Source organism: Triticum aestivum, chromosome 7B (genome assembly GCF_018294505.1).
Source record: "Triticum aestivum cultivar Chinese Spring chromosome 7B, IWGSC CS RefSeq v2.1, whole genome shotgun sequence".
NCBI classification, from domain to species: domain Eukaryota; kingdom Viridiplantae; phylum Streptophyta; class Magnoliopsida; order Poales; family Poaceae; genus Triticum; species Triticum aestivum.
The window spans coordinates 756,978,072-757,003,221 of record NC_057813.1 but is presented as its reverse complement, the minus strand read 5'-3'; the positions used below and the strand labels follow the sequence as shown (position 1 = coordinate 757,003,221).

The following is a 25,150-nucleotide window of genomic DNA, read 5'->3' as shown; positions in this document are numbered from 1 at the left end:
CGGTTACGGATATGTGGCAGGCCAGGTGTGCCATGAATATTGCGGATGCACGCGGTGCATGGATGATACGACGTCTTAGCAGCTAACGTCAAGGAAGGATGGCGGGTCTGGGAAAATCGTGTACATGGGGCATCGAAGATGGCTTGAACGGGACGACCCGTGGAGAAACCGTGGAGATCTATTCAATGGTCACGCTGAGCATCGAGGACCTCCACGTAAGCGGAGCGGTGCCGAAATTGATGAGCTGTTGAAAAACTGGAAGGAGTGCCCCGCGCCAGGAAAGACGATGAGAAAGGCGCCGGAGCCGCTGCTGAAGGTATGGAAGACGAGGTCTGTGTTCTGGGACTTGGAGTACTGGCACAAACTCGATACACCTCATTCCCTTGAACAATGCATATCTGTAAGAATGTCCTTGAGAGTTTGCTCGCAACACTGATGAACATGCCGGATAAGACCAAGGATGGGCCTAAGGCAAGAAAAGACTTGCAAGATTTGAAAATCAGGGAAGATCTGCACATGTCGCCCCGTAAAATGTCAGACGAGACAGAGGCGGAGACAGAGGCACGGGAGAAGAAGGGCAAGAAAATAAAGAAAGAGGATTATTGCCCCCCTTCTTGCTTCACCTTAAGTCAGGCTGAGATCAATGCCTTCTTTAAGTGCCTTACCGGAGTCAAAGTTAGTTCCGGTTACTGTGGCAAGATAAGCAGATATCTAGACACGGACAAGAAAAGGTTCAGCGGGATGAAGTCTCATGACTGTCATGTGATGATGACGCAGATACTACCTGTTGCCCTTAGAAGGATAATGGACAAGCACGTCTGTGACATGCTTATGGGTCTCTGCAACTTTTTCGACGTCATCTCTCGAAAGTCGATCAATGTGAAGCAGCTCCAAAGGCTACAAGAAGAGATCGTTGTGATACTGAATGAGCTTGAGATGTACTTCCCGCCCGCGTTCTTTGACGTGATGGTGCATCTGTGTGTCCATATTGTGGATGACATAATAGACCTAGGGCCATCATTCCTGCACAACATGATGCTGTTTGAGAGGATGAATGGGATCATCAAAGGATTCGTTCGTAACATGTCCCTTCCGGATGGAAGCATCGTCCAGGGCTATTTGGTACAAGAGTGCATCTCTTTCTGTGAGAATTTTCTATATGGCGCAGACCAGCCGCCTGGTGTTAGTGTTGGTTTGCCCGTTAACAAGCACGATGGGAGGCTTGAAGGAGATGGTCACTGCAACGGTCGCAGGGAACTGCACGTGGCAAACTCAGATCTACGCAACAACTTTGACAGAGCAAACTTGGTAGTGCTACAACACCTAGACGAGGTAGATCCTTTCGTGGCACTGCACAAAGAAATTGTCGCAAAGAAGTATCGTGACCGGGGGGTATGCAGGACGGACGCCGAAGTTATTAGAGAGCACAACTCCACTTTCATGCATTGGTTCAAAGAGCATATTATTGCTAATCCCCCGGAGGAGGGCTCTAAGGACGGATTGCTCATATACACCTTAGCACATGGCCCCTCGCCCAACCTCATAACCTATCAGGCATATGATATCAAGGGATACACGTTCTACACGGAGGCCAAAGATATGGACAGTGATGATCAGAACTCAGGGGTGACGATGGAATGCATGACCGGCAGCGACAACGACGCAACTGAACGATTTTATGGAAGGGTCGAGGAGATCTGGGAGCTTGACTACTCTGGACTGCACAACACGATGATGTTCCATGTCAGATGGGCTAAGAATGTCGAAAGAGAAAGCCAAATTTTCACTACCATGACTATACCTGACGCCAAGAGCGCTACCGTGAACGCTATCGCAAAAAACGAGCCATGGGTACAAGCTAAGCACGTGACACAATGCTTCTTCATAACCGACCCACGCAATCCCACCCGTGTTGTCGTGAGGAGAGGCAAAAGAAACATCATTGGAATAGATGGAGTTGCCAACGAGGAAGACTATGATCAGTACGGCAACCCAATAAGGGAAGATGACGATGATGTATACGTCAAAAGAAGAATCAATACTACATTACCTAAGAAAAATCGTACTCCATGGAAAAGGCAAAGTCACAATGAGGGGCTCAATTATTCTTCGACGAACAAGAAGCGAAAGAAGCTGACTCAAAAACGAAAATGTCAGCACTAAGGAACCGTATGTTACCGGTCAAATGATGTATGGGTCCAATGATTATTTTGTATACACACTTAGCCATTATTATGCATGGGTCCAATGATGTAATATAAATGTTCCTATTTTGCATACGTATTTAACCATCAAATGATGCAATATATATCGCCCTCCCTTCGTTCACTGCCCTCGGGAAATAAAAGTGGGATAAAATAAAGGAAAAGAAAAAGGAAAACTGGCAGTAGCGAAGGTAGTAGCAGCGCGTTTTGTCTAAACCGCTACAGCTACTGAAGGTAGTAGTAGCGCATTTTGTATAAAGCGCTACAGCTACTGAAGGTAGTAGCAGCGCGTTTTGTCCAAATGCGCTACTGCTACGTCCACTTAACCCAAAATTCTCACTCTCCCTGTTTCATCCCACCTTTTCCCCCCAAATCCCCACTCTCTCTTCCCCCGTCGCACCGCCGCGCCCGACCCGGCCTCGGCGCTCGCCCCCGACTCCGGCGCCGGCGCTCGCCCCCGACCCCGGCGCTCGCCCCCGACCCGGCCCTCGCCCCCGACCCCGACACTGGCGCTCGCCCCCGATCCGGCGCTCGCCCCCGACCCCGGCGCGCTCGCCCCTGACCCGTCGGCCCTCGCCTCCCTCCTCTGCTTCCTCCCCTCCCGGCCGTCGTCGGGCCTGCCTCCTCGCCCCTGCACCCTCTGTAAACCCCCCTCTCTCTCTGCCTGGGTTCTTCGGTTAATTTACTTAGGTTTTAGTTAGGGCAGTATGTTAATTAGGTTATCCATTTATTTATGAATTTAGCTAGGTTTCAAAATTAGCTGAATTTATATGCAAATTTGAACTGGACATGTGATATGTGCATATGTCATGTTTTGGACATGTCATGTTTGGAAAATGATCCGAGTGGCCTATGTTACGCCAGAATGTTGATTCATTTTCGTTCCGGTGAATTTCAGGCGCTCGATATGTCCATTTTTTTAGCAAAGGTCATGCCGAAATTTCCCGTGAATAAAGGCATGATTTGTGCTACATAGTTGCCATATCGAGTGCTGGCACATAGATTTCTTTTTATGTCATTTCTCATTTATTCATACTTTTAGAAATAAATGAGGACACTTAATCATAGGAAACATGTCGAACAACGAAGAAACTGGGCCTTCTGACCAAGATGTAGACGAGATGGATTATGAGGGTGAACAAGAGTACCTCGACTATTTGACTGCTAAGCAAGGTTTGCAGGTCGGCCTCGATGATGGTACTGACGCCGACATAGACACCGACGGCGCCGGCACCGATGGCGGCACCGAGACCAGTGGGGAAGGTACCAGCGGGGAAGGTACCGGCCCTGATGCCACTACCGAAAAGAGGAAGCATAAGAAGTAGAGGATACGAAAACCTAACAAACTAGGGATTGGACGACTTGTGATCACAAAGATGACACCTCGCAAGTTTGAGCCGTTAGAGCTGGAAGAACCTTGCAAGTGCTATGGTAACCAAGTAGGATGCATCCTACGGGAATGCGCGAGCATCAACGACGATGACTTAAGGAGTAAAGAACATTTGACGCAGTTGCTCCTAACGAAGTTGCACAAGAGATTCAAGTTCGCCGACCGGGATGATAACATAGAACAACTTGTGGGATGATCCGAAGATGAAAAAGATTAACAATCATGCCATGGGCATGTTCAGCAATAATTTGGCCTGCTAGAAAGGGAGGGTGAAACGAGCTATTGAGGCTGATGAACCCCTGTCCAAGATTCTGGAGGAAAATCCGACACTTACGGAAGAGGAGTTCGAAAAGTTCAAGGACACTTGCGCTACCGAGGCAGCCAAGGCTAAGGCTGCGAAATTCAAGAGCCTTCAGCAAAGGAACACGGGGAAGCATCGCCTCGGAAGCCGTGGCTACCTCGGTAAAAGGCCCATATGGGATAAGGAGGACGCGGAACATGAAGCCGCGGGTCTCCCAGACCCCTTCGTGAAGTTCACCAACCCCTTGGAACGTGTCTTCATCACGGCCCGCTACAAGTGGTACAAGGAGAAAAAGATTTTTTACATGGACAAGATCACGAGGAAATTGATTAGACTACTGGAGAAGCAACACCAGCTTGCAGCCGAAAGCCCTACTTCTCCGATGAGGCCCAAGTGGGACACCCCTCTCAACCGGGCCTTGAACAAACTTAAGGGACTCCCTTTGGACCAGCAGCCGCAATATGGTCGTGTGCACGACGCTGGAGGCCAATAAGCAGAAAAAGAAGTTTAGTTAGGCGGACATCGATGCGAAGGTGAAGCATGCGGTCGAGAAAAAAGCAGCTGAGGACGCGAAAAAAAGCAGCCGAGGACAAATATGAGTTGCTACAGCAAGCAGTCAATGCAGTTGTAACTGCCTGCAGAAATAATTTTGCTACTAACTTGGTTCCAGTTATCATCAACTGGACGAAGGAAAATCCAGACAAGACGGTACATGATTTCCCGTTGCCCAGTTTCGTCGGGAGGAACTCCATGAACAACAACACCATCACACCATCACTTGCTCACGCAACCGGGCCTCCTCTCGCAGCCGCTCCCGCTCATAGCAGCCCGTCCTCAGTCTCAGGCGCGCTAGGTGGGCCTTCGTCTTTGGCTGAGCTCGACGCCGTCACGGTAATTACATGTCGCACCAACATATATATATATATATATATATATATATATATATATATATATATATATATATATATATAATATTCCATTTTTGTTGCCTTTCGGTTGTTTTACGCCACAGACATATGTGTTTGCAGGCGAAAGAAACCCCGTGCACCATACTCTACTTAATCAAAGGCCAGAAGGTGAACGTGGGAAAGGGAATGATAATGGACCCCTCGCAACGCACGTTCCACAACCAACCGATCCCCACTGGGCACTTCAGGGTTAGCTTGACCAGTGTGAAATCGAGGCACGAGGATTTGCCTCCTTCAGTATAGCATGTGGGAGCAGACGACGAGACCCCGCCGCGGATTGGAAGCTGCAAGAATTGGGTGCTGCTATGGCCGAAGAATCTTATTCGTCTGGAGCCGGCCGAGAGCACACCAATAACTACAACACATCAACAAGCATGTGCCGAGACCACCACCCCGCCTACGCAATTACTAGCTCCTGTAGTGCCAGGTGAGAGCGGCGGACGACATGATGAAGGGGGTGCAATAGTACTGCCTGATGTAATTTCTCCTGTAGAACAGAGGATGGATGATGAGATAGAGGTCGACCCTATGGATTTCCTCAATACAAACGCGTATGAGTCAACCATATGACGAATTGGGCTATCAGCTTGCTAATGAGGATATGGATGATATGCCCGGGCAGGGTCATAGCAGGGATTGCAAAAAGTCTCTCTTCATGAAATCCTCGCAGGACACGCCTGAAGATGCCGCCTCAACACAGGCTCAACTAGCCGGGTGCGAGGGCCGTACAAAACTTAGCCCGGGAACACTGGGGCAGGGGTTAAGGAAGGGTCTGGAAGGCGTGCCCAAGAAAAAGGAGAGGAAGAGATCAGGGAAGGTAACTGCCTCCAAACAAGCCAGGGCACATAGCAGCCAGACGATGCATTCTAAAGAGCGTGTACCCGTGAAAGGTGCGGTCATGTTCCATCTCACGGGCGAGCCGATGCTACCGCCGAAACCGCTGGAGGCACTATCAGGGGATCTCAGGAGACTGCACGACCATGTGTTGTCGACTGAGAAAAGCCTACTAGCCTCAAAGGATCCAGGATATCCGACATACGCGGCTCGTGTGCCTGAGGGGAAGTGCTACGTCGACACACGGCCCGCGGAGGTGTTCTTCCTGCGGTTTGACCATATCTTTGAGATGTTTCTAACAAGGCGGCTCGATTTTACTATCGTCCGCCTTTTTGCGCTACATATGAGCTCCGTCATGAAGAGTGAAGAAGTCTCGCAAATCTGTGTGGCGGATCCGTACTACATGCACGAGTCTTTCTTGAGTCTCGGCGACTTTGAGCATGAAACTGCTAGGGAGTACCTCCAAAACTTCATGGTACAAAATAAGGACTGGGAAATTGTCCTCGTGCCTTATCATCCAAAGTAAGTCAGTTCCCGACAACCCTTTCGTACATTTCAATCATTCCTTCTCTCTCATATGGGGAATAATTTGAGGTGTCTTTTCCCCGCAGCAACGGGCGCGCCGCCCTTATCGTTCTTTACCCGCAAGTCTCCCACGCCGTGTATTTTGACCCTTCCAGAGACTATGAGAAAAAAGACTACACCCACATAATGAATATTCTAGATGATGCTCTCCAAGGCTTCAGCTTTAGAGGTGGCCACGTGCAGATCAGGAAACAAAAGAACAAGAAGATGGGTTTCGCGCATAAAACTAACTTCTCCTGCATCCATGTCCCAAAACCAAGCAAGAAGGATGGATTCTACATCGTCCATCTTATGATTCAGTTCAACACAGATCACCAAAAGCTTCGCATGAGAAGCAGAAATGATGATCGTATCCACAAGTGGCTAGAATCTCATGGAGAAGCGGATTATAAACTTAGAGATGACTTCTTTTGCATCCAAAGCGACATTGCGACGATCATCATGAAAGAAGTCGTCGATGAGAAGGGGATGTTCCACCACGGCCTTATATCGTGAGCTGACGTCCGCACTCGCATAGGCATGCAACATCTAGACCTCACGCCGTTCAAGAAGCTAGGGTTCATCCTCGATGATATGGAAGGATGGAACTTCTAGTGATTTATGATGCCGATGATGATGATATGTGTCGGTTGAACTTGTATAGTTTTTGTAACGATGAAACTTTGTGATGTCCACGGTCCCTGCCGAACTTGCGTAACGCTACTTTGTTAGTTTGCGTACGATGACCTGCGTACCTCTAGTTAATTAATTTGCATACTGTATGTTGCATCTAGTTGCTAACCCTTTCTTTTTTGGTGTTTCTCTAGTATATTTTGTTGCATATATATGATTGTACATCCTCTTCATGAACATGCATCTCTAACAGGTACCTAGTTTCTTGATGGCGAGATGGAATTGCTATGTCGTGTACAAAGGGAAGGTTCCGCGGGTGTACAACGAGTGGCATGAGTGTCAGGCGCAAGTGAATGGGTTCTCGGGCGCCAGCCATAAAGGCTTCAAAAGCAGACAAGAAGGAGAAGCTAGTTAGTTGAGGTTCACGCTAGCGCGAGAGAGGACTCGTAACCGCCACCTCATGTACTGCATAGTTCCGCTCTCACTCATAGTGATAGCACTTCTTGCGTATACCTTTGTTTAGATGGATGAGGTTGTTGTAGTTGCAAGTATTTGAGACTTGCATGTATCGCTATTTTCGAGATGATGACAAGATATCACTTTGTGTTGGATGATGATTATGATGATACTATTTGTATGTATATACTATGATTACATTTGTGGTCTCGCAGGCATTTGTATGTGTATCATGATGACATATCTATGTGCTAAAGATTCTTCTATAAAGCCTGTTCAAATATAAAACAAATATGACGAAAAAAAACAAAAAACTACTTAAATTAGCAGTAGCGAGTGTATAAAAGTTAGCAGCAGCGCCGCGATAGCAGTAGCGCGTCCAGGCAAAGCGCGCTAGAGCTACTAGCAGTAGCGAGCTCCCACAAACCGCGCTGCTGCTACACTTGTGTAGCAGTAGCGCCGGTGAGCACGCGCTACTGCTATGTGTTAGCTGTAGCGCCTTATTAGTAGCGTCTGTCCCCGCGCTACTGATACACCTAAAACCAACGCTGCTGCTAGCCTTTTCCCTAGTAGTTGTTGTCTCGTCGGCGTTTGCGTGACACCATGGGTAGTACGTGTTTGAGTTGGAACAGTTTTCTTTTGAAAAGCGTTTGAGTTGGAACTTGGAAGCCGTAGGCTGCCATAACTAGCTAGCTATAGGTAGAGAACGTTCCCCTGTCGTCTCCGGCTGCAGACCCTTCTAATTTATCGCATCACCTAGGTTGCGAGTTCGTGTGGAGAACGGAAGCAGCTTTCCTAGATCGAATCGGAGTCAGGAACCCAAACCGGACGAAGCAGAGCCTTGTTTATACCTAAAATAAACGATGTCTAGCAAGGCCTCGTGACAAAAAACTTCCAACCAACGCATGCGTGTGATTCAACCTCCGCGAGCGGCCCAACGACAGCCGTCCATCACGCGACACGATGCAGCCATAGTGTCAAGTCTGATTAGTTTCTGATGTGTCCAAGTTGTACATGATTTGGCTTCTGGGCTTCTGGCCATGTAGTACGTCCTAGTGTCCTAATCAGTTACGTGAAATTAGTAGAGTCTTATTAGTAGTAGGAGCTGGCTTGCACGCCAGTGTCCAAGTGTGGTACTAGTTAGGTTGCGTGTGATTGATGTTGAGTCCGGTTTGGACTAAGACTTCATGGGTCGGCTGCTCATGCATATATACTACTCCCTCCGTTTCTAAATAGTTGTCTTTCTAGAGATTTCAACAAGTGACTACATACGGAGCAAAATGAGTGAATCTACACTCTAAAACATGTCTACATACATCCGTATGTTGTAGTCCATTTGAGATGGCTAGAAAGACAATTATTTGGGAATGGAGAGAGTAGACCATTAGTGGTTGTTTGGATACAGGGAATTAGATGTGAGATTTTAGAAAACGAGTTTTTTGAGGATTTTTAGAAAAACCAGTTTTAGTTAGTTATTCTGTTAAGGTAAGTATACCCAATACCTTGTTTGGATGGGAAAATTAGAAAAACACGATTTTGAGTTCTTCCCAAACAATACATGGAGGTGTGATGCTTCGGCTTGCTCTTGGCACCTACACGCACAGCGGCGGACAACCACACAACTGCTCTCTCGCGAGGCCATCGCCGAGGCCGCCAGGGTGGTCGCGCTGCTCGCCTGATCGTGCTCGGCTTCGTTCGCCGGTGTCATGCATGTTGGCTCAGGTTCCCATCAAAGAAGCACGTACATGCAACTCACATACGGCAAGACACGAGTAGACGACGTAAAGCACCTTGATTGATTCTCAAGCCGGGCACGCATGTAGCATCTAGCTAGCTGCTAGATCGATTGGCCGGTAACAGCAGAGCACAACACACATGCTAGGGAGGTGTGACGACAACGTAGAAGCTGGAGCATATGGACGGCGATGGTGGCTGTCAAGCGGCCGATGGACACGACGGCAGCCGGCCCAAGTCTGCATCCGCCATGGAGGCGCTGGTCTAGGTGGAGCATCGCAACCTGCATGCTCCGGCTGCCTGGCCGAGATCGGCAACGACATCTTTTGGCTTTGTCAAGCTGCTGTCGCGGCCGGCGGAGTTTACCATGATCAGCGCGTCGGACTTCGCTGATCTCCTGATGCATATAGAAAACGCGTTTGTATAAAAATGTCTATTAGTCGTTTTTGTATAAACTGGTTTTTTGGGTTTTTGGAAGACCCAGTTTAGTATATCCACAAGTTAGTTAGATGATCCAAACAATGTTTTAGGTTGTTACACCAGAAATCGGGTTTAAGGAAAACTAGTTTCCTATAATCTAGGTATCCAAACAACCGGTTAAGGCGCGCGTTGCCGCGCCCGTTCATCCTTAAGAAATGATACGTAAATTATAGTAATATTTGATAAAATTGAAATGACTCAAATTACAATGCTTCAATATAGCGATGGGACATAATTCTCAATCATTAATTAGAACTGTTCGACTAATCACGTGAATCCTCTTTAGTGTTTATCCTATATCACAATCATCAGAATGATCCAGAAATAGACATAGCAGAAAATGTACTACATTTTATCTTAATCTTGAGGGCTCTTGCACCTAATTGAACTCTCCGACAGTTCTTCGATGGAATTAGCTATCTTAGGTAAAATGAGCATGCTGTAGCAGGGCACAAACGGTATTCAAAATCAGGATCCTCACAAGCATTCGAAGCTTTCAACATAATTTTTTTACTTAAAAGGTAATCATTGTATATTAACCATGAACAAGTCTGGAAACAACAATCTGACAAAAAAACTGTCTAACGCCTCTTTAGCAAGTGCCACCACAAATTAGTTTTCAGAATGCACTTGTATCCTAGGAGTATTTACCTGAACTTCCTTGTGCACATATTCTGCAGTTGATATGACTGTAAAAGACATCCTATGCTAAGTAGCTATGATTAGGATAACATAAGCTAAGTAGCTGATTTGCATGCTTGCAAATTTCTTGGGTAACATGTAACAACGCCTACAAAGGTTCGTATTGTTCAAACTGCCTCGCTCGGCCAGTGTACTCAGAGATTCAGGGATAATCTCTCTTTACATACATGTATCAGAAGAGAAAAATGAAGGTATAACTCATAAGAAGGCTCATATTTATCTCCTTTAAACATGAACGGCATTGCTACATCAATTCTTTGGTTTAATACTTTAGGACATCATTATCGAAATTTTAATTATTGACACAAGATGTCTTCCATGAGTAGGTAGGCGTGTACTGAAAATTTTGGGTCAGAACTTCCTATAATTCATTGAGTAAAGAAATAAAAATATACTTAACATACGGGGGAAACCTGTACCAAACAGAAAAACTCAACTAAGCACATAGTGGGAGTGGACAAAATAAAATCACCAAAAGGGAAAGTTCACCTCGTATTGGGACTGTTTGCGCCATGTGGACTGATGAGTAGCTGCCTTCACGTCGTCTTTGTCGCCCAGCCTCTTACCCCTGACAAGCCGTTGTACTCTTTCTCCTACAGTTGCTGCCGCCAAGGTAGCACCAGAGATGGTGGCTTATTGGCACGCACTTACACACGTGGTCTTAATCCTCCAGCGGCGCATTGGTCGCTCGTAGCCCGTGCTTTGGCCTGGAACCTCGATGAAGAACGCTGCAGGGGGCACGGCATGGGGAGATGAGACTCACCGTGGGGGGCTCCCAAGGATGAGTAGAGGGCATCAACGCCGAAGCAGACAAGCAACAGAAGCTCACCGCCGGGACGGAGGTCAGCGGCGGTGCAACACCGAGGAACGGGGGAGCAGCTCGAGATAACATATGAATCTTTTTTTTTCGAGTTGAAGAGATAACATACGAATTAGGCTAGGAGGCTTTGTACGACTGCAACTCGTGGGCCTTTTACCTAACGGCCCAATTCGGGACAATTAGCGTAACTCGCTCCCTGGAGCAGCAGCCCAGAAACTGTACACTAGACGGCCGAGCAAATCATGTACGTAGGTGAGAGTGATCTAACGGCTGAGAACATCAAATCGCTGTGGAGGGGTGTAGCTCGCCCCGTTTTACAGTTTCTCAATATATGTGCATAGATGTCGTGGGGAACCACGGCTATCTATGGGGCTACGAGCCCCTTTCTGGTTCGGCGGGGGATGACACGTTGCACAAAGAGCGGAGGAGCGTGAGACAGGACAACAGAGATCACACGGACAGTTTTTACCCAGGTTCGGGCCACCGCAAGGCGTAAAATCCTACTATTGCTTTGGTGGATTGATGGTGGTTTGTGGGGGAAAACGCAGCGCTCTTGCCTGGTAGTGTTGCCTTGGGACGAGAACGGCTACGCGTGTATAAGTGCACAAGAGTCCGAATCCTTTCTATGGTTGCCATGGGCCTCCTTTTATAGATCAAGGGGACACCACGGTGGCAAATCAGTCATTACACACTGATTAGATAGCAAATAGTGATAACATACCTAACTCTGCAGGCTGACAGAAAGCATTAAATGCGCCGCTCAATGTCACGTCATAGCTTTCCCGGGAGGCTGTGTCGGGCCGTTTCGCCAGCTTGGCGCCTGCTTGCTCGACACGTCGCAGGACGGGTGTCGCTTGTAGGTATTTTCTGTAGGAGGTGACCGCCATGTGGCATATAGCAGCCACTTAGTCACCTTGGAGCTTGACACAACACTGATCGACGACGTACGTCATGGTGAGGTGGTGCAGCGAAGTGGCTTGCCTTCACTAGTCCCGGCAGGCCTGCCGAGACGATTGGGGGGGGGGGGGGGCTTGCTTCCGGGGATAACCTTGTCTTTGGCAGGCTCGACTGCCTACCAAGGGAATTTTTTTCCTTAGTACTATCTCGCCCTTCTGGCTAATCTTGGTCATCTTGGTCTGTGCTTGGATCCTTCAAGGAAATCAATCCATCTTGCTTGAGTTGATCATGTCGTTGTGAACTTGTCCTAGTGCCTGTGCATAGTCTGGGCAACGGACTGAGGGTTTGTTGCACCAACAGAAGCCCCTGAGCCTGGCACGAACGTACCGCCGGGCGTGGTCGGGGTAGGCCCTAATTTGTGCACATGAAAGAGTGCAGAGGCGGCTTAGTCCTTTGAGATCTTATTTGCTTGTTCATTATCTTGAGCCCGGGCCAGTTTCCGGTTTTTCCGCACGTCGTGCTGAACGTTATGTAGAAAACCAGATCGTGGCCCGCGGACTGCCCACGCCCCATGAATCACGGGGCGAAAAACTGTCACCCCACTTTATTTCGCCCTTTGGGATGCTTGCCACGTGCCCCACTTGCATTGCGTTCGGTAGGTGGCGGATGTGTAGGGCATGGAAATGGGTGCCATGGCAGAAGACCGTGTGCCACTTATTGGCGCAGAAGGTCGGCTCTGATTCCCTGGGTCATTGCAGGCGCAGGGAAGCTGTATTGGAGGAGCGGGGCGGTTGCCTTCTGAATGAAAGGCCAACCCCCCGGCCTCGCTCCGCTATAAAAGGAGATAGGCATGGTGGTCTTGTTCACAAACCTTCCATCTTCCGTTATTCGAATTCTTCTTTCCTTGTCATGACGAGAGGGCGAGGACGCGGTAGTGCCCCAGTGACAGCAGCGAGAGCCTCTGCTCGACAGCGTCTTCCTCCTCCTTCTAAGAGCGCAGGGATGGAACCCACTACGAGAGGAGGAGGGAGGGTGCAAGGTCAAGGCCGTCGGGGCGCCCTGTGAGGAGGAGGACAAGGCGGCGCCCAGACCGTGCCTCCGCTGGATGCCCCTCCACCGCTAGAAGGCCACGTCGGAGAGCAGCCTCTGTAATTCGTCCTCGGGCTGTACAAGCCTCCGCACGGCTGATACGTCTCCAAAGTATCTATAATTTTGGATTGCTCCATGCTACTTTATCTACTGTTTTGGACTATATTGGACTTTATTTTCCACTTTTATATTATTTTTGGGACTAACCTATTAACCGGAGGCCCAGCCAAGAATTGATGTTTTTTGCTTATTTCAGTATTTCGAAGAAACAGAATATCAAACGGAGTCCAAACGGAATGAAACCTTCGGGAACGTGATTTTCTCACCGAACGTGATCCAGGAGACTTGGACCCTGCTCCAAGGAACAACAGAGGCGGTCACGAGGGTGGGGGGCGCCCCCCCCCCCCCCCGTAGGGCGCGCCCCCCTACCTCGTTGGCCCTCTGTTGCTCCACCGACGTACTCCTTCCTCCTATATATACCTACGTACCCCCGACATATCAAATACGGAGCCAAAAACCTAATTCCACCGCCGCAACTTTCTGTATCCGCGAGATCCCATCTTGGGGCCTGTTCCGGAGCTCCGCCGGAGGGGGCATCTACCACGGAGGGCTTCTACATCAACACCATAGCCTCTCAGATGAAGTGTGAGTAGTTTACTTCAGACCTTCGGGTCCATAGCTAGTAGCTAGATGGCTCCTTCTCTCTTTTTGGATCTCAATACAATGTTCTCCCCCTCTCTTGTGGAGATCTATTCGATGTAATCTTATTTTTTGCGGTGTGTTTATTGAGACCGATGAGTTATGGGTTTATGATCCAGCTTATCTATGAATAATATTTGAATCTTCTCTGAATTCTTTTATGTATGATTGAGTTATCTTTGCAAGTCTCTTCGAATTATCCGTCTGGTTTGGCCAACTAGATTGGTAGTTCTTGCAATCGGAGAAGTGTTTAGCTTTGGGTTCAATCTTGCGGTGTCCTTTCCCAGTGACAGCAGGGGCAGCAAGGCACGTATTGTATTGTTGCCATCGAGGATAACAAGATGAGGTTTTTTTATCATATTGCATGAATTTATCCCTCTACATCATGTCATCTCTCTTAAGGCGTTACTCTGTTTTTAACTTAATACTCTAGATGCATGCTGGATAGCGGTCGATGAGTGGAGTAATAGTAGTAGATGCAGAATCGTTTCAATCTACTTGTCTCGGACGTGATGCCTATACACATGATCATACCTAGATATACTCATAATTATGCTCAATTCTGTCAATTGCTCAACAGTAATTTGCTCACCCACCGTAGAATATCTATACGCTTGAGAGAAGCCACTAGTGAAACCTATGGCCCCCGGGTCTATTCTCATCATATCAATCTCCATTACTTTAATATTTGCTTTGTTTTTACTTTGCCTTTTACTTTTCACTTTGCATCTCTATATCAAAAATACCAAAAATATTATTTATCATCTCTATTAGATCTCACCCTCGTAAGTGACCGTGAAGGGATTGACAACCCCTAATCGCGTTGGTTGCGAGTAGCTATCGTTTTGTGTAGGTACGAGGGACTCGTGCGTGATCTCCTACTGGATTGGTACCTTGGTTCTCAAAAACTGAGGGAAATACTTGCGCTACTTTACTGCATCATCCTCTCCTCTTCGGCGAAATCCAACGCAGTGCTCAAGAGGTAGCAACGGCCGCCTCCGCCATCCTACCCCATTCGCAAGGGCGATGGAGCTCGAGCAGCCGCGGTCATTGAGACTGCACATGAGGGGCTACGGGAATGGTAGCATACGAGTGGATGTAGATTTCCCACCCCTCATGTCATGTACTTTCGCCGAGTCTGGAAGACTTTTTCCCGTGCCCATAACTTGTCAAACGGGCACTTCCTCCTCTTTAAGTTAATGGAGGATGGTTTCCTTTCCGTCCAGGTGTTCGGGAGCTCGGGTGCTTGCTTAGGGTGCTGCAAAGAGAGCTCGACCGACGACAAAAGCTCCTACTCGAGCGACAGCGACGAGGAGGACAGTGACGGCGATGATGACGTCGGCGACGACAAATCCGACTCCGGCTGAACACTGCTCGCACCATCTCCATCATGTGGAAGCACCATCATCTGCACCTGCATTTTCTCCCCGGCAAGGTGATTGCCGGGAAGTGGATTGTAAAGGTGGTGATGCTGCTCCCCGTCTCCTTCCAGCCGGACCCTGACAGGCTTCCTCTCATGTTGCAGCTTTGTTCGTCCTGCCAGGCCCTACTGGCCCTGGTGGCGGTGGTAGGGAGGTCGTCTCCGCCATGCTCTCCATCGTTGCCTTCGTCGGTGCCCTACCTTCCCCGCCAGGCTACCTCTCCTAGAGCCCGACAGGGCCAGGCTAGGTCCCCGCCCAGGCGTCCTTTTGCCATCCTCGTCTTCAGTTGCCATGCCTAGCAGGAGATGGACAAGAAAGGGCATTACGGGGTACTTATCTTTTTTCACTCTTAAGTATGTAGGCACTTGCCAAATTTTAGCTCAAATAATGTAATCTCTTGAATCCATATTTGTGTTCTGTAAGGTTTGTACTTGTTTGAAGCATATTCATGAAAAAGATAAATCTTATCAGGGACTCGTGCATGTATATGGCCATGCAGAGGTGGAATGCCTCTATATTTAAAATAAAGGAGTTTCCGCGGTAGGCTATCCTGCTGGTACCCTCTATTTGGCTTCCGGGGAGCTAAGCTTGCCGGGGACAAATTCTAGTGAGGGACCAGGCCCCCGCCACTCTTTCTTCATCAAAGGCCATTGCGACCATCCTGACTGAAGCAACGTTTGAGTCAAAGGATGGGAGCACTTAAGTCCCGTAGGAGGTGGTCGACTGGGCGTGAGCAGAGACCGCATCGGACCTACCGGAGCAACGGGAGAAGTGGAGGGCGTTTTGGTCTCTGCAGAATCCTCTCCCATGACGGAATGGCCTCGGATTGCGTCACCACTCTGCCTCAGAGCCCAAGCTCTCCAGGGAAGACACCAGGATTTGAGTTCACGACTCCTCTTTGATGGGCAGGGGAATACAACACAGCCCGCTATCACATCGATTTCTCGGAGAGGCCACGACCACCGCGGTCACCGGTGCCAACGGTGGCTCGCCGGGATTTTGAACATGTGGTCACAGTTGGGGAATTCCCATGTTACGCTGTGGGAATATCCCCACCCGACAGGGACTGTGGTGTGGGGACCCGCGAGCATCGCTGACCTGGCGGTGGGGACGAGGGAGGAAGATACCCTGGGCACGAGAGAACATTTTGGACAGCTGTGGCTTTCAGAGAGCGACAGTTTCACCAAACCACCCCCTCTCCTGGTCTGTATTAAAAAGAGCCTCGTCCACACCCACAACCACTCCACCCGCTCCTTCGCCATCGATCACTAGTAGAAAACAGGGCTTTGGTCACAGCTCCATGTACACATTAGTCCCGGTTGCATCACGAACCGGGACTAATGTGAGCATTAGTCCTGGTTCGAGCGGCTAAGGCGTCCGGAAGGCATTAGTCCCGGTTCAAATAGGACCTTTAGTCCCGATTTGACACATGAACCGGGACTAAAGGGTGCGGTGCCCTTTAGTCCCGGTTCGTGTCTCAAACGGAGACTAAAGGTGTTTTAGTCTTGGTTTGAGACACGAACCGAGACTAAAGGGTGTGATCCCCTTTAGTCCCGGTTCATGTCTCCAACCGGGACTAGAGGTCCCATTTTCAAACTCTATCCCCCCTGGTGTATCGCCTTTTCAGCTTTGTAAAAAGCAAAAGAAAATGATAAAAACTTCAAAAATTCGATTCCTTCGAGATGTAGTTATGTTACTACATCTATTAGTTAAGAAAATTAAAAAACTTAAATTTGGACATGTTTTGCAAAGAATTGTTATGAAAAAGTAAAACGGCCATATCTTTTGCATACGATGTCAAAAAAAACACATAATATAACAAAAAAATCAGCACGAAAATCCGCATCTGATTTTGATTGCTGTAGGCCTGTTTGCAAATTTTTAGAATCCTCAAATTCTGAAAGGAAAAAAAATATATGCTCAAATTTCAGTTTTTTGACTTTTCGTTAAATCTGGTTAAACTGTGGTCAAACTATGGTCAAACTACTTATTCAAGAAATATTAGTGTAAATAATAATTATTTTTAGTTTTTTTGACTTTTGGTCAAACTATGGTCAAACTATGGTCAAATCTGGTCAAACTATGGTCAAACTATGGTCAAACTACTTATTCAAGAAATATTAGTGTTACTAAATAATTATTAGTTTTAGAATAATAGTTTCAAACTCTAACGGTGCTTAATGCTCAAGTTCAACTCCTAAGGGTTAATAGGATTGACAACTTAGTATTGTCAGGAAAACAACAAGTGCAGACTTGGAAACGTGCTCTGGGGTAGTGAGAGGATGGGCGACCGACTGGGAAGTTAGATGATTTGGAATGAAGTGGGGTGATTGGAGATTAGAGATTAAATTGAGCAGTGATGAGGGGTGATTAGAATTTAAATACAAATAATTCAGAAATTTGAAAATCGAGAAAAAAAATTCAAATTTTTTTCTACAAAAAATTCAAAAAAATTGCTTTAGTCCCGGTTGGTGTTACCAATGTGGACCAAAGGTCGAGGTCCAGACAGCGGCCATGTGGAGGGCCTTTAGTCCCGGTTCGTAACACAACCAGGACTAGGGGGGGGGGCTTTAGTAACGACCCTTTAGTCCCGGTTCCTGAACCGGGACAAATGGGCCTGATGAACCGAGAAAAATGGGCCTTTTTCTACTAGTGGATGACTGCCACCCCGCCGCCACATCTGATCTGTCTGACCTATCTACATCGGCCACCCACATAAGGATTGATTCGGAGCTCCATGCGAAGATCAGAGGTATGGCTAATAATCAGGGGAGGGGCAGAGGAAGAGGTATGGAAGGAAACACTAGAAACAAGATAGTAGATCCTGCGCCCACAGGTACGTGGGTCCACTTGCCGCCATGGTTCCTAGGAGCCTACTTCCCTCCTCCCCCACAGATGAATCAGTGGCGAGGAGGGCCTAGGGCATGGGGGGAAACCAACAGTAGGAACAAGGAGCTTCTGATTGTTTTGTGGAGCAACACCACAAAGGAGGCCAGGGGAACCAAAAACTGGGAAAGCAGAATACCCAAAACACTGGTCAAAAGTTGCAGAATCAGGGCAAGGAGCAGAGTGGAAATACATGATTTAATATCAATCAACAGAAGAAGGGGGGAATACATGAAAAAAGAAGTAGCCTTTCCCTAAGCCAGATGAAGTAGCAGCTACTGAATATGCTGATGTGATTTGCTATAGTTGTGGAGAGCTCGGACATCACAAGATAAACTGCACCAATCCCCCGGTGTGTTTTATTTGCAAGGTGGTGACATATAAGGTGGAAGAATGCCCAGTGAGAAGGAAACCAAGGAGTCTAGCTAAATTTGTTGGCAGTGGAGCCCCTGACCTAGGATACCACCAAATTGATATACTAGATGTGAATGATCAACACATAGGGGCAAGGAGGAATGTTGGCTTGGTCTATGTGGAGTCAGGACAAGTCAACAAGCAGGAATTAGGACACAATTTCTCTCTGATATAAAAGACAAACTAGCCTTGGCAGATCAAAAAACTAGATGAATGGACATTCCTAGTGAAGTTCCCTCCTCACATACCAGTAGAAAGTGTTGCTAGATACCCACAGTTTGGCCTTCCTGAAATGGAAGGGGTCGCTTTGAATGTAGAGGTCTGGAAAGGAATTTTGGAACACTATAGTGAACTCCAAAAAGTATGGCTTCAATTGGAAGGGATAGGCCCAGCCTGGGCTAAATTGGTTATCCTGGAACAATTTGCATCAGTTTTTGGGACTCTGGTTGATGTGGATTGACTTGGAAACTTCAAGTCCTTCTTTGAAACTGTCAGAATCAAGATCAGATGTGAAGACCATACAAAAATCCCCCCTGATAGACTATTTAGAATTGGGGACCACCTTATCAGGATAAAAAATACTGAGGAACCACCTATGCAGGAGGTAGACATAGGGGGACCCATATATGAGGATGTAGAGGACAACAACACTGAAGCTAACCTGGACAAGAACAAAAAGGATGAGGGAAAAAACACCAAGGAAAAATAGACAACTGTGACAGGATCACCACAATCCTTGCAAGGCAGCAAATCTACTAGTGGCAAATCAAACCAAAGCTCTAAACAGTTGGTGCTCAATTATCTGCAATAGCTGCAAGAGCACATCACCATAGGGAAAAGCTACAATCTCCTTCAAGAAATGGAAATGATGGATGATGAGGATGAGATGGAAAACATTCTCTCTGTGGAGGAAAACATAGCTGAGGAAGAGGAGGTGATTTTCAGCCAAATAAGTCGACGCCACCACTATTTGAAAAAAAGTAGTGCTGGCATGGGTTGAAAATGGCGCGCCACAACAAAAATTGTGGCTAACACTTTTTCCACTGGTGATACTGGTATCCTCTTGAGTCATTCTCATGCTCACTATACCGGTGTCAACATTACTGGTTTTGTTCTTCTTTCTCGTTGACATGTTCCGGCACCTCCGTGACATAGTCACCTGTGTCCGGCCAGACTGTGATGGATGTCATCACACTGAGAGGGTCCTAAGAATATCTCTCCATCGTCGGAGGAACAAATCCCACTCTTGAGCTATCTAACCCCTTGTCATACTTTCCGGCGCACCTGGAAGTTGTTGTTATGATCATCGTGTTACACAGATGACGTTTGAGCAACCCCAGAGTCCATTGTCCGGTAAGAAGTGATTACGGTACTATCATGGTCTATGGAACTAAAGCATACATTAACTTTCCATGTTATATCGATTGACTTGTGACGATTGCATCTCAAAGTATAACAAACAAGTTGGGTCAATTCAATATGATTGTTCTTTTAATATCATACTCTCAATGTTGTTTGCGACTATCGTTATACTTAATGATATCTCAAAATCCAAAAAACATGATAAAAATACAGCCCTTGAGCTAGTCCTACACGTGAGACTGGGAATCAGATATTAGCGTATATCATTCCACGCATGCTAATGAGTTTTTCCGCCGAATCGCATATTTCAAAATCATAACTGTTATAGCACGTAATATAAACTCTTAATTATAAAACTGGAAATAAATAATACAATATTATTTCATCTAGGACATATTTTCAACAGTATTAGTAACACCCTACGAATTTACCTATACACTACAAACAGTCCAAGTTTCAGATAGGCGCACCTAACTTGGGCTGGCACAGTGGAAACTAGGCTACTTCCTGTGTAAACTAATATAAAAGCGTTTAGATCACTACTCCGTCCGTCCGAGAATACTTGTCATCAAAAAGATAAAAATATATGTTTTCTAGACTAAAATATGTCTAGATACATCCCTTTTATTCATTTTGATGACAAGTATTTTCCGACGGAGGGAGTATCTGAGTATTCTAAATGCTCTTATATTAGTGGTTAGCTTTTGTGCTATAACGCTATTCTAAATGCTCTTATATTAGTAGTATTCTAAATACTCTATTCCATGTGGAAACCGTAGATTTTGTGCTATAACGCTCACACGGACCAACACATGTAGCTCTCGCTTAGCTAGCTTGGTTAGCTTTTTTTCCCCGCTAGCTCCACTATTAGCTCAGGAAAAAAAGCGGGTTATCTTTTTATTTGAAATACTTGTTAAATCAAAAGGTGAACATGGATTTTAAAAAATGTGGCGAATTAAATAAAATCTTAATTTTCAAAAAATGTCATGAATTTTATAGAGTTTCATGGATTTCAAACAAAGTTCACAAATTTGAAAAAAGATTTGCAAATTTAAAATTTTCACAAAGTAAAAAATGTCTATGAGTATTTTAAAACATTCATGAATTTGAAAAATATTAATGCATTTGAAAAATGATCATGATTTATGAAAAATGCATGAATTAAAATGTGAAAAGGAAGAAGAAAATATATAAAAATAACAAAAAAAGAAAATGGGGAAAATTAGTAAGGAACAATATTAAAAGTGATAGAGAAAACACGGAAAGAATAAAAAACTGAATACCAGACAATACTATCCATAAGCTTTTCAAACAAGGAATAACAGTTCACGTATTACGGTAGATAGATGTGCGTTACTCTCAATGAGACACACCCTCTTACTGGCGAGGCTCATGATGATCCCACTGGCCTCAATGCTCCAGACGGCTTCAAATTAAGAGAGCCTAATATCTTAATAGATAAGTGTGTAGTAGTTTCTGGCTTATTGATGGCTCATGTTATACACGTGCATGTTAGTGGCAGAGATATATCTTGGCCTCTTCACCAACGCATCACGGGGCAGCTGGGACGTCTGCCTCGCCAGCTCAACCGACGCAGCTGGGACGTCTCCTAGCTTCGCTAGCTCCACGGACGTAGCTGGGATGTCTCCTTCGCCAGCTGGGACATTTATTGACACCATACAAATGTAGATGTTTACATACATGTACATACCCTCCTACCTCTATTCGAGATCTCATACCGAACAGGCATCACCGGAGAGCCTGAAACAAATCCAGAAAAGGAAACGATGAGCATGCTGTTCCACCACAAATAATCTAATCATCCGAGCCATAATTTCTTGTTTAACAGCTGGGGCTCTCACTTGCATTAATTAATTTATTTGATCCGGATTATAATTAAGGTCATCTTGCAGAATTTATGTTTCAACTAGTAATATTGAGCGCCTCATAATTAAATTTGCGTGCGTTTTTACAATAGACAAGGTTTAGGGCGGATTGCATTTATTTCTAGTAGCTAAGTAGTACTATAATATACTATTCCTATATGCATACGTAATGTGAATGCTATTTTTTAGCCCATCCCATAGTCAATAGATAACCACCTAGGTCCCAGAGATTTTTGCAAGTGCGCCTTCTAAACCGTGACGGAGGAAGTAGTAATATTGAGCGCCTCATAATTAATTCTTTTTTGGGCACTAGCACACGAGTACGTACGTACGTATATAAAAGGACGTGTCGGCTACAGCCAGAACAGCTACACTAGTAGAGTAAAATAAAAGTGGGCAGCATGAGCATGAGCATGATGCCATTGTCCACGGATGCCTGTGCGACCGCTATTGGCGAGCTTGACATCACCTCGCTTCCACTGGAGACGCGGTTCCCGCCGTTCCGTCTGAGGCAGTACGGCGGGTTCTGGCTGCTGGAGAAGTTCCTCCAGGGCGTTCCGGCCGTCCACTCCATCTTCGAGCCAAGGCCGTCGGACGTCCTCCTCGCCAGCTTCCCCAAGTGCGGCACCACCTGGCTCAAGGCCCTCGCCTTCGCCACGCGCAACCGGGCCGAGCACCCGCTGCGTGGCCTCGACCACCCGCTCCGCCGCCGCAACCCCCACGACATCGTCCAGTACTTGGAGCTGCAGTACGCGCAATCCATGGGCCACGTGGTGGCGGCGCTCCCTTCGCCACGCGTGCTCTCGACACACCTGCCATACTCCCTCCTGCCAGGGCGCATCACTGCGGAGGAGTCCGGCTGCAGGATCGTCTACATCTGCCGGGACCCCAAGGACGCATTCGTCTCCTCGTGGTTCTTCACCAAGAAGACAGTGGCGGCCGCCGCTGCGAGAGCACGAACCGGCGAGGAGCCGCCGCCGTACACGTTCGAGGAGGCCTTCGAGCTGTTCTGTGATGGCATATGTGTCAGTGGCCCGCTGTGGCGCCACGTGCTGGGGTACTGGGAGGCGAGCAGGAGGCAGCCTGAGAAGGTGCTCTTCCTCCGGTACGAGGAGATGCTTCGGAACCCTGAGAGCAACGTGAAGAAGCTGGCGGAGTTCATGGGGTGCGCCTTCTCCGTCCAGGAGGAGGCAACCGGGGTCGTGCAGGACATCGTGGAGCTGTGCAGCCTCGAGAGTCTCAAGAACATGGACGTGAACAAGAGTGGCAGCCATGGTCCATTGGCGCACGAGTCCTTCTTCAGGAAGGGTGTGCCCGGGGACTGGAGCAACCACATCACTCCGGCCATGGCGGAGAGGCTGGATAAGATCGTCGAGGACGCGCTGCAAGGCTCGGGATTCACCTTTGACGTCAGAGAGGCGTCTGCATGAACGCGCGTTTTCTGCTTTTTAATTCTGTGTGTATGCATGCACTGCTGTGAAGTGCCCACGCAGCATGGACGATCTCCTCATCCCTTTGTTACTCCTAGTAAGTGTGGCACGTTCGTGTGAAGGAGTTGTCGGATGGCGCCATGAGACCAGATCACGACGGGCTACTCTTTTGGTTGTAACGAGAATAAGGGAATGCAAGGAAATATAAAAAATATGAAAAAGTATCTACATTTGCCATGTGACTACGATGCAACTACAAAATTGCCATGCTCTAGAGTACATAAATGACTAAATTTGCCATCCTTTCCTAGAATAGAAATGGACATGACAGAAAATATTAAAACTTACCATGCGACTACGGCGCAATTGCAAAATTTCCATGCTGTATATTAAACAAAAATGACTGAATTTTCCATCCTACACATAATAAAATACCATAGAGTAATTATCAAAATTGACATGGTGTATTTAAGAAAAAAAATACCAATGTCAATTTCGTAAAATTTCCATGGTTTTAGAAAAATAAATTGTGCCCCGACCCACCTTAATCGGGCCTGGCATGGCACGGCTCGTTGTGACACGATTATTAGCCGGGTCGTGTTGTGCCAGCCCACGTGCTATGTCCTCCGGCTATACCTGGACGTGAGCCAACTCGAGCCAGCTCGGGCCGAGCCTGCCAAAAGCTCGCCGTTCCTCGGGCCGAGTCGAGCCAAGCTCAATGCTCCGGCGAGCCTCAAAACGGAGCTCGACCCGGGCTTTGCCCTAGCTCGGTGCAGCATGGCAGGCTCGCCAAGCCTGCGTGCTCCAAGTCACTGCCATGTGGGAGCGCGTTGAGTGCGCATGGAGTTAGCTGGTAGTTAGATCGTGGGCTCGTTCCCTGCATGCTAGGTCGTGTGGGTCATTCAGTTAGTGGCTAGCATGACGGGCCGGCTATGCATGCGTGAGTCTGCTACTTAAGAGTTGTACCATGTTTGCTTGACAGTGCCAGGAAAATAGAAGTGAGAAAAGGCCACCAAAAATATCTGCTTGTACTCCTTCGTCTACCTCCAGGCTCCAGCCATCCGTGTGAGAGAGCGGTTCCAACACAGAGCACGGCCGCGACGATGAAGGGAGCGAGCAAGTGGTCGACTCCATCGACAGCGGTGGCGAGCAGGAAGAGAACGCCGACAAGGTGAAGGACGAAGGGCGGACGAGCGGCAAGCCGGCGTTGGCGTCCGGCATGCTGCTGGCGGCAGCGAGGAAACCCTATGGAGGCTGCTACAGCGACTCTCTCTTTCTCGTATCGTGCGGGCGTGGAGATGTGCATAACTGGACCAAGGCAGCGTACTGCTATGGGCTTGGGCTGCTTGCTAACTTGCTAAGGGATGCACTGGGCTGCTCTGCCGTGCGAGCTTTGGGCTCGCGAGTCAGCCCGAGTCGAGCCTGGCTCGGTTCGAGGTAAAAACGAGCCCAATTGTGCAGCTCGGCTCGGCCTTTTTGTGTTGCGGGCCGAGCCTACGCTAGTAGAAAAGGGGGCATTGGTCCAGGCCGGTCAGCCCATTAGTCCCGGTTCAATCCAGAACCGGGACTAATGGGGGCATTGGACCCGGTTCGTGAACCCCGTGGGCTGGCCGGGCCACGTGGGCCATTGGTCCCGGTTCATCTGGACCTTTTGGTCCCGGTGGATGAGACGAACCGGGACCAACGGTCCTCGCTCCTGGCCCATCATCATTGGTCCCGGTTGGAGGCCTGAACCGGGACCAAAGGCCGCCCATTAGTCCCAGTTCATACCACCAACCAGGACCAATTAATTGCCTATATATACCCCACGCCCGCGAGCAGAGCACTCTCACTGCTCTGTTTTTCATGGCCGGCGAGGAGAGAGCTTTGTGGTGCTCTAGCTCACCTCCAATGCACACGAGGTGTTCGATGGAATGCCCGAGCCATTAAGCTTTCTCCTCTCCAAGCTCGACCTCCAAACTCCATTTCCTCAATATTTGT

The 25,150-nt window shown here is 47.7% G+C and overlaps 1 protein-coding gene across 1 annotated transcript; it reads left to right on the top strand.

Moving 5' to 3' along the window:
• The first annotated feature begins 22,089 nt into the window (after window positions 1–22,089).
• Window positions 22,090–23,419, top strand: LOC123159953 (cytosolic sulfotransferase 10). The gene has a single exon (XM_044577763.1). The coding sequence runs from the start codon at window positions 22,142–22,144 to the stop codon at window positions 23,168–23,170; it is 1,029 nt and encodes a 342-aa protein (XP_044433698.1). The 5' UTR covers window positions 22,090–22,141; the 3' UTR covers window positions 23,171–23,419.
• Window positions 23,420–25,150: the final 1,731 nt, after the last annotated feature.